Genomic DNA, 14,017 nt, shown 5'->3' with positions numbered 1-14,017 from the left:
TTTGTCCTTTAAAATTTTATAAGGCAGGACTTCATATTATTTGTCAATCAGATTTCTCACTCCAGTGGTAAGAGGCAGAAAATAATGAGGAAATTGTCAAGAAATTGGCTATACTACATCAAAGCACAGCACCTTCAGCAGGTTGTGAGGAAGCACTGGTTCAATATTGAGTAGGGGAAGGAGCTCTCTCTGTGGCTCAGAAACTCACAACTGTTTCTATGCTTTGCTATAATCATCTTTGTCATACTCACAGTACCTCTGGCCTATCCTGAGGATCCATTTTGCTAAACACAGGAAGGGAAATATCAGCTATGTGAAGAAAAACATGACATTTCCATCCATTTCATCACTACCAGGACCTCAGCCAACATTTTCATTACACCAGTGGCTTTACACCAAGGCAAAATTCCTTACCCATGAGCATAACAAATGGTGCATTTCCAAAGGCAGGGGTTCAGGCAGACACGGCATTCTGAGCACACCCGATGACTGCATCCATTGCACACGGCGCCTCTGTTCATCAACAGCCCCAGCGACTTCTGACAGCGAGCACAAGATCTCTCCCGGTACTCACACTTTGCATTTTTTGCCCCCTTCCACCGAAGCTGCTGCAGCTGCAGTTTCATTTTCCTAATTTCACAGGTAAAAAGGGGAAAAAATAATTACAGAGGACTAAATCCTCATGTAAAGCACAAGTTAGTAATACCCTTGTTGTGCAATACCGTTTCTAGTGGGAGATATGCCCTCGAGTGTGACCTCTGTTGAGCACTGTTTGAAAAGGTGCACACACAGCATTTCTGCAGTGTGACTGTGTGCGTGACCAGAACTGAGCATACTAACAGAGAAATAGTTTAGTATAAATGGGGTATTGTTCATTTCAGGCCCACTTTCAATACTGAAATCATTGTATGAAAGTGATTATGCATTCACCTACAAAAACTGAGACTAAATGGTGCTCCCTTCCATTTGAATTTTTTTAAAATCATATTTATCCAAGAATTAAATATTCTACTGAGTAAAAAAAAAAATCAGAACAAATGCATAATCTGAAAGATAAAAAACCAAACCAAAACAGCACACAGCCCAAAATATCAAAACCTCTCCTTGTCATTAACTTTGTTTCTATTGCATGTACCAGTAATCAAGATCTACGTTTTTAATTGATAGTAACATCATCAGCAGTTGAAAGGGATTTTCTAACCAATTCAGGCTTTCTATATAGCCCTTCATGTAACTACAATTGTTTTAATATTGTAAACAAAGTTTAAATTTCCGAATTTAAGGGACTAAAAATTTATATCTTATCCACTCCAATACCTAGGTTTACAGCGGGATGCAATATCACAAAGCAGGATACAAGGTACTGGGAAATCCTGGTCCTAGCCAAGACATAAAGCAAATAAAGTGCTGGAGAATTATCCTTTATCCTCGCCAGCTTGAGATACTGACAGAGGGTGAAATTAGTAAATAAAATCCTTTCCTAAGCAATGACACCTATTGACACAAGTAACCACGTGCAAGGCAGAGCAGTGTGCTTGCTGCCTGTTGTGTGTGAGGAGGAACAGTGGTGGATTGAGTACAGTGAGCAGGTATCCAATGATTCTTTACTCCAGTCTTGGCACAATGTAAGCTAAACAAGCCAGCCAAAGATCTGAATGTGTTCCATCTTACCAAGACTATACATGTGCATACATAGGAACATGATGAGAATGTCATAAAGCCTTCACAGAAAAAATGCAGCCAGCAACTGAACTTTCTATGAAAGCTGGAAGTAAAGTTCACCAAGTACATTCAGTGAACAGGATTTGCTGATCTTTAGTGTAGAGTCAATAGAATGGCAAAAACAAAAGGTTCTGGATAATCTTAGATTTCCCAGAGAATAAAAAGGCATTAGCTAACAAGAAGTTATAAGAGGAGTACATTTAGGACAACAAAGTGGAAGAAGAGTAATTCAGAAAGAAACTTGAAAAAAAAAACAAAAACAAACAAAAAACCACCCAGAAAACATGAACAGGGGAACAGCAGTACCTTATTCTTTCCTCATCCATTTTTCTCACCATCTGGTCACGGTATAGGACTTCCAGAACAGCCTCTCGTTCTAATTCCTTAAGGAAGTTCAGATTAAATTCACAGGCCATTTTTGCCAAATTTCACTATTTCACTTGTTTCGTAGACTCCTGTCCTATGTCTTCCACTACATCCAGAGTGCTGGTCTGGGTGTTTCCCAAGTGCCTGTGCTCTTACTTGATGAGTTTCACTGTGTCATAACCTTGAAAAGAAAAATAACTTTGTCTGTCTTTGCACAGATCACCATTTAAGTGTCTCTACTATCCAAGGAGTATGAACAGTTATCAAAGTCACGGCAGTCTTGACTTTTCATATGTCCTTTAACTTCCTTTTCTTTTTTCCACTGAAAGCGGTTCCAAAAGAGATGAGAGCTTCCAGAGAGTGCTTGAACTGGCATCAGATGGAGGGACAATTTGTTGAGAGACAGTGTAAAGGAGTGGCAGAAATGGTTTGGGTTTCTTTATTTAGTCCTGTGGATTTGGGATTTCTGGGCCTAAGGGGGAAAAAAAAACCTAAACATTATCCTTTCTCACCTCTTCAAGAGATTTCAAATAATGTGAAGGACACATTTTGTTATACTCCAAACCTTTCATGCTGTAATTCAGACATAGGAGAGGTTTTAAGACAGTCCTTATCTTCAGAGGGGCTCACCATATTGTCTGTAGCACTCAGGCACATACCTTCACATTTTTTGTACAGTCAACATAGAACAACCAATAAAAAAAAGCTTAAGTTAGTTTTGAATACAGGCCTACAGGTCCCATGACTCTCATACTGCTTGAGACAATTTATTTGAGAAAAAATGTCCCTTTATAATCTCATTTTGTTCAAAAGACATCACAGACAAAGAGGAAAAAAGAAAATACCTCTAAGTCACTTTCACCAATTACCTGTGTCTGTTAAGTCTAGATAAACAGTTTGATACCAAATGATGCTATTCTCTTTGCTAATACACAGAGACACAAAAAAGTTAAGATATATACTATTTCCAGCTCAGTGCACTAATGATTTTGGTCCCAAACTGATAGAGTGCAAATATATGCAAGTACAACATTGAAACAGAATCACAACTGTAGTTTGGATATATTCTGTGACCTTCACTTTTGCAAAACTCCACTAAAATATAAAGTAATTTTAACATACTTTGCAGCAAAGTCAAGAAAGAAGATGATTATTCAACCTAAACCAGTTTACACCCCACATTAATTTTTGATATTACTGTCTAACCTTTAGTGCATATTACTAAAAATGTAAGACAATTCCACTTATGGTACACCAATAACAAAGGTGTGTGTATATGAAAACTGGTTTAAGTGTTTCAGACTTAATCTACAATAGATACACATGGTCAGGCTCTAGGCAGGTGCAGACACTGGGACAGAAGGGCAAAGCTTTCTCAAAGCAGTTACTGATGCTTCACTGATGGATCTCAGCTGAGAATCTGACCAACCATCTGCATTGCTGGATTAATATTTGCAAATACTAAGGTTTAAATTTAAAACAAACAGCTAAACCACCAAAAGAACCCACTAAAACTTCAGATATACAGTGACAATGCATTTTTGTCAGTACAGGGTATTACTTTACATGCAGCTTGCCCCAATTAAGTTACTTAATTTTCCACCAGAAAAAGCAGAGGGTGATAATACACGTATACATAAACAGGTTACATTCCTACATTCCATTTGTCTATGGGGATTTTTTCATGACACCCTTCAACAGGCACCAAAATTTCACAGAAGCTTGCGTTCAATAAAAAAAAAAAAAAAAAAAGATTGGTTTCCTGTGGAAACAAAAGAGACAGAGATAGGCATAGTCATGTTTTATTTCCTTACCAACTGCAATTTCACAGGAAATTACTCATATGAAACATAAAAAGGCTGAGCAATTTTTTTTACACAATATATGTCATTTTCAAAGGCCCCTGCATCCTCCACTTGCTTTCATCTTTTACCTTATGAATACCTCCTGGGATTGATGAGCATGTTTAAAACCATCAACTCCATTTAAGTCAACATAATCTAAGGAGGAGTCAGTACAAACTCCGGTGTCTCTGCCCTACACAGGACACCAAATCATCCATTACAGGGTAAGCTACATTTGCCATACACACCTAAGATTTTGGGCATATCTAGAACACCATCAGAAAATCCCACTGAAGCATCAGTAAAAGCTAACAAGTGCATGACAGTCAATCTACATGGATCCAATAAAACTCTGCTCTGGTAATTGTACAGAAAATACATTAATATCTTATAGAGCTATTAAGAACGTGCCACAGTAAAACAGTTACAAAAGCAACACCTGCAGTTAAGCAAGCACAGAAAGAGTTGCTATCTGATGTCTCCTTCAAATTCTTTTTAAAAATCTAGCTGAATGATGAAGTAGCTTTAAGAATAAATAAAGTATTATAAAAGTATTACAACCCTCAAAATGAGAGATAATCCTTGGCCCCACAACAAACTTGAACTTGTAATTATTTCACAGAGGTGTTCAAATTGGACTGAAAAGTTCTCTGCCATTGTGAAATAAGAACTCTACTCTTACACCAAAGCTGTCTGCACTAGAGTAGATTTTTGGCAGTAATAAAGAAGTGTTTTCAGCACTGACCCTGTTAGACAGGAAGAAAACTGCAAACCTTCAGAGATGCCCTTCTTTCATGTTCACCCATTGAATCCAGCTAGCTAGCTCTTTTACAGTCAGCTAACCTCAAAGCTGAGCATCTTCTACATTAAACCAAAAGTAGCAGCAACCTCTTCAGTAAATATCACAACACTTCTTCCTTTTCAGCACAATGTTCATAAAGATATTCTGTTCAAACATTTCTAAAGTTATATATTTATCATTATTTATTATTACATTTTGTATTTAAACTAATGCAGAGTCAGGCATCTTGCAGATGCATCAGTAACTTCTTGAAAATACCATAAGAAATCCCAAAGCTATTGTAACGAAGAAGGGACGACAAATGTGGCTATACCTTAGGAGAGAGATTAATGCATGTACAAACTCAAAAAACATGTTTTTTTCCTATCAGGATAAAATAGTACGTAGTTCTGTTACTGAAGATCAAGCAAAAAGCCTATCTTACACTAGATTAAGTTTGCAAAAACAGCTTCTTTTCTAAGCTTTTAAAACTAAAAATGACTGGCTTAGCAAGCCTTTCCTCAAAGCAATTTTACAAGTAATGTATTATTGATCTCCTTTCAGATCCTTAAGCATCAGCAAACCAATGTCAATTAAATAATTATAAATTAACAGATCTTCTAAAGTGACAGTCTTCATTTACTTGAGATAATTGGATTACTTTATCCATTAACCCAGAAGACAGCTGTGACACATCAGTAGCGAGGAACAGATTAAGAAGGTTCAGAGTAAAACCAGTCTCAAAAGCGACTGCAATTTGTGGCTATTTTCTATTCTGCTGAGACCAATCATACACATTCATTCTTAGTTAAGAAAATTACAAGTGTTATTTTGTACTACCTGACTGCAACAGTTTAGCTTTCACATCCCTACACATGCATGTGAAAATTATTAAGTTCTTTGATAATGCTTTACCAAAATTAAGTCTGTGATATTAATAACATCCACCCCAGAATTCAGAGTAAAAATAAAACCAAATAACTAAACCCAACACAAACAATTAAGTTGCAGGTGTGGTTTTTCCATTAAACATTTTCCAATTTGAAAAAAAAAAACATGCCAGTCAATAAAAATTCATCCGCCTGTACTATGTCATACAGAATAGAGTAAAATGATGTCCCTACCTCTTCAGGAGCCATCAAAGAGAGACACCAGGAAGTAAACTACTTATAAACGATGAGAAGCAGCCTTACTATTTAAAGAAAACCGGGGGCTGTTCTCCACCCCCTTTCCTTCCTTTGGGCACCGATACCACTGATGAATGTTCAGAGGAGCACCCCAAAACAGCTGAAAGCAAATGCGCTCAACAAAGAGCTCCAGTGTTACAACAGCTTTTGCCAGGTCTCTGGTTTTGTTAGCAGCAACAAGCAAAGATATTTGTTTTTCTAACATTAAAAGGAGACTCAGCACAAGAGACTACAAGAGCTGACTGATACACCAAAATATGCTCAGTGTTCAAGCCACACACAGGAAGAGAAGTGGCTTTGAGTTATATTTCATTTTCTGACACTGTAAATGTGAAAACGCTTCTAAACTCAATGTCTCCAGGACTTGCACAGAAAACTTGGTTTGTATCATGAACAGATCTTTCCTAGAAACAAAAGTTTTCTACTTAGGTCTATAAGATAAAGCAATTAGCATAAATAAAAATTCAAGAGAATTCAATTTTTATACATCTGCAAGAAGAAGAAAGTTATTTTACCTCATAACTGGAAATATGATCTCAGGTAACAATTAAAAGTTAAAACATTCAGATTGGACATCTTAAGTCAAGTCTATCACAGAATTAAGTGTGGGTAATGAAGTTCAAAATTACATCCTAGCTATTTCTAAGTCTGGAGAAAAAAAAAAGAGGTTATTCTTACAGCTCAAGCTCCTTTCTTGTTCCTGGCTCTACCAAACTGTGCAGACAACGCAGAAGCTCTTCTTAACTGTTTCAGGTGTTTTAAGACTCATGATTTCTAGTAAAATGAAACAAAGCACAGCAATTCTACTCACATGGCAAAGTTTAAGAGCCTGAATTTTTATAACCTCATCAAGCTAAATAGGTTCAAACATTTCCACCTGTGTATGTCAAGTTTAATCACCTTCTTCAACTGCATCATGGAAGAGAAAGCAGCTGTTAGTGGCTCATAGAGCTATGCACTTATGCACCATATTTGGATAATTTGGGTCTTAATTTTAGGCAAAACTTTAAATGAATGGGATGCCAGAAGTAACCTGAGGCTTCTAACTACCCACAGTGACAGATTAATTGTACTCCAAATCCAGGCTGCGGAACATTATCCCTACTACCAGCTTCCCCCTAATGTTTAAACAAAGCCTTAATTGCCATATATTTAACTCATTGTATTTTTCCCTCTCCTCCCTGGATGTGGGAAACTGCTGCAGTATTTTATACATGCTAAAAATATAACCAAATATACAGCCGTTTATGCTTTTGTTCAAACAAGCATCACTTGTTCACTCTTACCATAGTCCTGACCTTTTTGTCTCTGTTTTTTGGAAGCAGCAAGCACAAGACTTGGAATGGGGCTGAGGATGTGCTCAGCACCCAGCCACAGTCCCACTGTATCCCTCCAAAGCGAGCAGAGCTGGTGCTGCCTGCAGGGTGCCCACAGAGCCCCAAAGTGAGGTGGCTGGTCAGGGTCTACTTTCTCAGGAAAAACAGGAGGCAGAGCCTGACACAGGACTGGAGACAGGATCAAAACTGCTCAGTCAGCACACTCAGGCCTCAGAGCTGCAATTCCCTCAACGCCCAAAACTGGACACAGCATTCCTTGTGCAGTCTTGCTGCAGAGAGGGCAATAGGAATACTGCTTCCAGGCTCTATGTCCTTTTAATTTTTTTTTTTTTTTTTTTTTAAACAGCACCATACGAGAAATTGAGATAAATTGTACCTAAACACCTCCCTACTCCATGTGTCTATGGAACAGCTACTGAGTGAGCTGGTCCTGCACTTGTGGAGCTGGTTATTCCTGCCTCCATACAGCCCTTTGCACTTGTCCCCAGTAAGTTGTTTCTTCCTCCGTCCAGATTCTTTCTGCAGTTCATCCAGGCCCCTCTGAGCCTGAGCAGCATCTGCCACTGCCTGGAGCAGCTCTCAGGGGCTGGCAGCATCAGTGATCCGACAACCTGCAAACACTGCACACACACAACATCCAGGAACTGTGACAAGTGTGACTTCTAACTTCATTCTCCTGGTTCTTGCTATGTCTTCTAAAAACCATGTGATCTGCTCAGAACTCGAAGAATTCAGATAGTCTTCTGTGGTGGGCTGACCCTGTCTGGATGTCAGATGCCCACCAAAGCTGCCCTGTCACTCCCCTCGGGCTGGGCGGGGGGGAAATATAAAGAAAAGACAGGCGGAGTTTTTCTACTTTTTATTTTTTTCCAGTTTGTGACCTAGGCCTTCTTTTCAAGCTGTTTCCAGAAACAAGAAGCAGATCCTCCTTCCCTCCTTAGGGAGCAGAGGAGGACCTCCCAGGGAAGGACCTCTTGGACGGATGAACACGAATGCCAAGCTATCGGTACGAAAAGCACAGCCGTGACAAGCGGCCCCCCTGCCTCTCTCAGCCACAGGCTTTGGGGCGTGTGGCAACACTACAGCCGCCCCACCGAGCGCCATCTCCCGCCCGCCTCCCGGCCGCTGTCGCTGTGGCAACGGCGCCATCTTGGAGGGCGCTGGGCCGAGCCCGGCCCCGGCCGGCGCTGGCGCGCAGGCGCAGTGCGGGCGGCGGCCGGCGAGGGGCGCAGCGGCGCGGGGGCGGTGCCGGGGGTCGGTGGCGGCGTGAGGGGCTGCGCCGGGAAGATGGACGAGTTCCAGACGGGAGAGGAGGTAACGGGATGGGGCACAGGCGGAGCACACCTTCCCGCCTGGCGTCTCCTTCCAGGGCCAGTGGAGGGTCTCAGGCGGTGTACGTCCGCCCCGGATCCCACCCCTCGGCGTCCCCCGCCGCCATCCCTGTCGCCTTCCCCCAGGGTGGAGCCGCGTGTCCCAGGCACCGGCGGCAGACGGGCCCCGCCTTTGTTCTGCCGCCCCCGGGAGCCGGCCCCTTGTCCGGGTGTTCACTGGGCTCCTCGACTCTGGCTTCTACCCCTGCCGCTGCAGGTCCCTCGGGGAAAAGGCGTGAGGGATGTCGTGGCCTTGGGCTGGCCCCGCCGCGGGAGCCGAGTGCCGTGGTGGGAGGGTGGCCCGTGCTGTTTGGGCCAGGGCAAAACTCGAGCAAGCTGTTTCTGTGCGGAAAGAGGAGTCCAAGCCTCTCGTCTGCGTGTTACCGGCGCACTGATGGGGCGCCACACCCCATTCACAAGATAGAGAGTGGGATGAATCGAGGGTCTCAATTTATTATCGTGCCAAATGGTCCCCTGATGTCCCCCCGCAAAGGCGGAGGAAGCAGCCAGCGCTGCTTTTGCAGAGGGACAGCTGTGACACTATTAAACAGCCGCGATGGGACACAATAGCGAAGCAGCGAGAGGGGCGAAGGTGTGTCAGGCTTGTTCCTGTTCTAAAAGCCTCGTCGTCATGGAAGGGCCTGGCCTGTGTTACAGTCACAGAGTGTTTGGAGTTCTTTTAAATATATAATTAACATTCTTGAACATAATTCTTACAGCTGTTTTCAAAAACGTTTTCAGAATTACTGAAGGGTAGAGTGCTGCTCTGCAGTTTGCATGTGTAGCCTGGGAGCACCCCTTTTAAACAAGGTGTTGGAAACATTGTCTGCTTGCTTTGTGCCAGAGAGGTAGGGCAGGGAAACTGTAACCGATTTTCTCCTCCTTTATTTTTTAATCCAAAAAAGTTCTTATGTCACCTTATTAGAAGATGATTTAATGATGAAACAGGTAGTGTTGTGTTATTTCATAGTTCAGTTATAGTACATATATCCCAAATTTGGATATCAGAAATTTATGTTCATTTTTGTCATTGCAAGAAAGGAAGAAGGTTGAAAAGTAACATCAGCCCTAGAAGTGAATTCTTAAATCTCTATATTGTTTCAGTACAAATTAGATTTCAAAATACCTGTGAGAACTTGGGTTGGATTTAAGTCATTTTACTTTGGTGTGAACCATGTTTATACTCACTCAGGCATTTCTGAGCAGATTTTGTGAAGAAGAAAACTGTATGTGGTTTATCATCTTGCTTGACAGCAGTCTTCATGTCTGCCTGCGTAACATGTCTGCCATATTCTTAAGCTTTGTGGGAGAGAGTGGTTTTTCACAAGTGTAGCTCTTACTTGGTTAAATACACTGGTCCTTAAAATACAAGCACCTGCAAAATGCAGTACCGTGAAAATAAATGAGGCTTATTAAAATTAAATGCAAGTCAAGAAGATGAAAATAAAAAGCAATTTGGCACAGCACATAAAAGCTTTTAAAAATGTTGAATTGTACCTCTAGATCGGTACAGAAAAGGAGCTGCCCAACTTGTCTCCCAGGATGTGCTGTTTCTTCTGTCATGGAGAATGATTGACTTCTCTCATTTTTCTGAATGCCACATGTCATTGAAGCTGGCTAGACTGGTGTAACTGCATCCTGCCTGCACACCTGAATTACACTGTTGTTTATTTCTATCAGCTGGAGAAGCTGACTGACCTCCCAGTGAAAATCCAGTCAACAGCTGACACCTGGTTAGGTTCATATTTACATTCTTACTCGGTCTTTTGAAATCAATCAGTTTGCCTTTATGTGCTCTTCTTTTGTCCTGGTTTGTGAGGTGAGGCTGTGAGACACCAGCAGTGGCAGGGTGGGGTGTGAGCTGCTGCTGCAGCATTGGGTCCCGTGTCAGCGCTCCCTGGCCCTGTGAGTGGCTGCCCCAGCAGAGAGGGCAGCTTGTTCTAACCCCATGAAACGTGAGGCAGCAGGAGCAGAGGGAATAAAACATAAACTACTAACCATACATGTAAATGGGTGGTAGTTTTAAGATCAGTAAAATATGGGGCCTTCACTGACTGATTCCACGTGCTTAACCTCTGCTCCCTGAAGGCTGAAGGTCCAGTGAGCTACATTTGCCCCTTTGGTTTCCAAGGGGCAACTTTTTTATCCTAGGCTGAGACTGTCAAGATAGTTTCTCCTTCAGCTCTGAACTGATATTTTGTCCACATTGCTGCCCTGGAGGTGTGGGTTCCATTTAACTGCCAGCTGAGGTTATATCCGTGAGCCCACTGTGATGTGCAGGCATTAGTGCTTGTTGGGAAAGGGGAATATACGTGTACACAAGCACCATACATGTTAATTTAAAATGCTTCCAGGTTAAAATCTGAAAGCTTTCTTGACTCAAAAGGCCAGCCAATATTAGATCATCTCTTACTTTTCATTACTTTTCTAAGAAGGTTAACTTGACTGGGCTGAAGGAGCTAGAGTAAATATATATGCAAATAAAGGCAGACTTGGTATCTTTTGACTTACCAGAAATCTGACAAGGATAAATTACATTTCTAGTGCATGTTCTTAACAGAGCTCGAATATCATAAGCAGAAGAATGTGTCACTCATTATTTAAAATTCTTCTATTTCTTTTGTAGGCTTCCTTTCTTGTTGATGAAGTCAGCAGCATCATTAAAGAGGTAATTTAAACATTTTCACTTTGTTGGTGTGGAAATTTCATATGTTGTATGCTGTGTACTAAAAGGCATTCAGTAAAATGTGATAACTGGTATGTAGTAGATTTCTAGACAGGTTGCTGTCAAAGTACAGGTAACTGTTGATTTAACCAGTGTATGGACTTCAGCAGAAATGATACCAAGCTTTAGCTGTGATATATATTGCAAATCCAAGTAATTTCATACACTCCTCTCTTGTTGCAGTGCATCCCTATTAGAATTTTAGGGGGATGTTTTATGTTAAACACCGTAGAAATAGATTTTTTGTTTTAGTAAAATACCGGAGTTTTTTGTAGACAGTCTGCATATGCATGTTACTGTGTTCTTTCGAGATGCTTTTCTCCAAAGTGAATTCTTGTTTGTTTGCAACGATTGAACTATTCTTGTTGCTAAGAAACATGAATTTTCTGTCTGGAAAATTTCTAGCAGGATTTGGAATTCCTCTTGTAGACTACTGCAGTCTTTTTGTTGTTGTAAAATAACTGTTCTGGTCCAGCTCTGTAAGTTGCATACACATGTTTTAATACATGCTCCCGTCTCTTCTGAATTCAATTTTGTGGTTATTTTTAAAGTAATTTCTGTGATGAAAAAATGTGCCAATGAAAAACATGTAGGTTTAATGTACTTTTATTTATATCCTAAAGGGAAACTATCCTCATAAGTAAAACGGATTATTTGGCTGGAGGCTTATGCTCTGTTAGTAACCAGCAACTACATGGGTCTTCTGTTTTAGTCCAGGGGTTTGTTTCCTAAAAATGATTCTGCTCAAAAAAACTCGAATTCATTTCCATAGAAGAATATGTGTGAATGAGCTATTGTACTACTGTGCCTTTTTAAATTCTCTTCACTGACTGTTTAAATGCAGGGCCCTTTTCATAACTATGTCTGTAGGACTTTACAAATAATGTTAAATATCACAAAATGAATAGAGCGTGGGATCTATGATGGTTTCTCCTATGCCTGGCTCAGACTCTGACCTGCATGTTTTTAATAATTGAAAACACTTCCAACAGCCAGTGTGGACCAGCAGTATTTAGGATTTTTCTGTGGGTATGGGGTCCATGCTGGAAAGGGTTAACGGGTGCCTTGCAGTTGACAGCAGTGCAGCTCCCTCACCTGTTTGTCCCCTGCAGGCCATAGAGGGTGCTATCGGTGGCAATGCCTACCAGCACAGCAAAGTGAACCAGTGGACAACAAGCGTGGTGGAACAAACCCTGAGCCAGCTCACAAAGCTGGGCAAGCCCTTCAAGTACATCGGTGAGCTCAGCTTTGCCTTTTCTCTGAAAGCCGGGACAGTCAGGTGCACTAGTAGGCAGGGGATGGGGGCAGATCTTAGGAAGAACCTTGTCTGGAAACTGCTCACATGCATGCATGTTTGCTTATGTATGTGTATGTGTGTGCTAAGATGAGCAAAAATGTAGCTAAATGTTAATTAATGTTAATGAGAAATTAATCAAAGCTTCTCTACTGACTAACAGTGACCTGTGTGATTATGCAAAAGAATGGTGCTGGGCTCCATACAGCAAGCTCTTGCTTCTGGGACAACTCCAGTGATGGTAAGGAAAACAACTCTTGGATTTTCCAACTAGCAGCTTAATGCCAGTCTCTTTAAGACTAGGCAGCATATTTTTTCCCCCTTCCCAAGTTTGTAGTTTTGGAGTAATAGCATACTGTTAGGTATTTTTTCCATTTGTCTGTGATGCTAACTGGGCTGTATATTAAATGCTTGGCTGTTGTGAAAGCTTCATTCTTAAAATTCTTAAAGGAAACAAGTATAAAAATGCATATAGGGGCATGCATGTGATCACTTCCTTCTGTTTCTGAAACCCTTATTTTTGTATTTGCAGGAACCTGCACTGTGAGATGGGAGAATAAGACCATGTACTGTATTGTCAGTGCCTTTGGACTTGCAATATAATTGCCTTGTTCATTCTTCTCTTTTCTATTCCAGCACTTGATTCCATCTCCACTCAAACTGTGAATACCTGAACAACTTGTTTTTAATGCATTTTTTAGTAACTTTTCTTCAAAGGTAGAAATTTGAAAACATGCTGTTAGCTGTTTTATGTTTGTACCTAGTACCATACCAGTGTTTTCTATACTTTTTTATCACTTAAAAACTTCTCTTCAAGGTGCTAATACTGAAATCTGCTGCAGTGTAAACACTTTCTCTCGATTTCTTTTCTTAGACCAATATAAATGAGACACTGACTTTCACACTTTGTACTTTTGGTTAGCATTAAATTATTGAAATTCATAACCAGTGGTGAGATTCATTTAAACTTAAAATCTTTTGTTATTGAGGGAAAAAGTTTCAGTTTTTTCAATTCTCTTCAAGATAGTTGAGGTACATACCACAATGCAAAGCATTTACATAATTTTGCCAAAGTTGCAATTAGATTATGTTTATCAAAAGTAACTTGGCTGCATTTTTGGGACCTGTTTATTCTTTTTGTGTGGTATTTAGAGCAATAAATACCACAATAGAGCAATAACTACCTTCACTGAACAAAGACAGGTAAGAAATTTTTCACATTCTGGAAGTGCTCAGCAAGCTATACCTGGGTAATCATTCACTTCTGCAGTCAGTTACATGTGTTAAATAGGTCTTGAACTTACTTGCTACAGTCCATATTAATTTTGCTGATAGTGAGGGTGATGAGTTCTGGTAGCTGATGAAACGTGATCCTTTCTGAAAGGGGAGAA

The 14,017-nt window shown here is 40.7% G+C and overlaps 2 protein-coding genes across 5 annotated transcripts in view; one reads left to right on the top strand and one right to left on the bottom strand.

The window, feature by feature from the left end:
- The window catches only part of SYTL3 (synaptotagmin like 3), a 34,357-nt gene extending 27,661 nt beyond the window's left edge, over nt 1-6,696 (bottom strand). For 2 of the 4 annotated variants that reach the window (XM_068184703.1, XM_068184706.1), the window contains exons 1-3: nt 6,579-6,696; nt 2,029-2,560; nt 415-630 (exon numbers count right to left, since the gene is read on the bottom strand). In XM_068184703.1, the coding sequence (XP_068040804.1) occupies nt 415-630; nt 2,029-2,138 (326 nt within the window). In that variant the 5' untranslated portion in view covers nt 2,139-2,560; nt 6,579-6,696. Of the gene's footprint in view, nt 1-414; nt 631-2,028; nt 2,561-5,837; nt 5,914-6,415; nt 6,546-6,578 lie in introns of those variants that run through there. The other 2 variants (XM_068184705.1, XM_068184704.1) reach the window with 2 other exon arrangements.
- A 1,731-nt stretch (nt 6,697-8,427) lies between these two features.
- On the top strand, nt 8,428-13,571 carry DYNLT1 (dynein light chain Tctex-type 1). Its single transcript, XM_068184710.1, has 5 exons — nt 8,428-8,551; nt 11,234-11,275; nt 12,445-12,568; nt 12,790-12,867; nt 13,159-13,571. The coding sequence occupies exons 1-5, from the start codon at nt 8,525-8,527 to the stop codon at nt 13,227-13,229; spliced, it is 342 nt and encodes a 113-aa protein (XP_068040811.1). The 5' UTR covers nt 8,428-8,524; the 3' UTR covers nt 13,230-13,571.
- The last annotated feature ends 446 nt before the right edge of the window (nt 13,572-14,017 follow it).

This window comes from Anomalospiza imberbis, chromosome 3, assembly GCF_031753505.1.
Source record: "Anomalospiza imberbis isolate Cuckoo-Finch-1a 21T00152 chromosome 3, ASM3175350v1, whole genome shotgun sequence".
Taxonomy (NCBI): Eukaryota; Metazoa; Chordata; class Aves; order Passeriformes; family Viduidae; genus Anomalospiza; species Anomalospiza imberbis.
Note: the sequence above shows the minus strand (reverse complement) of the source record. Positions and strands in the feature narration are given on the sequence as shown.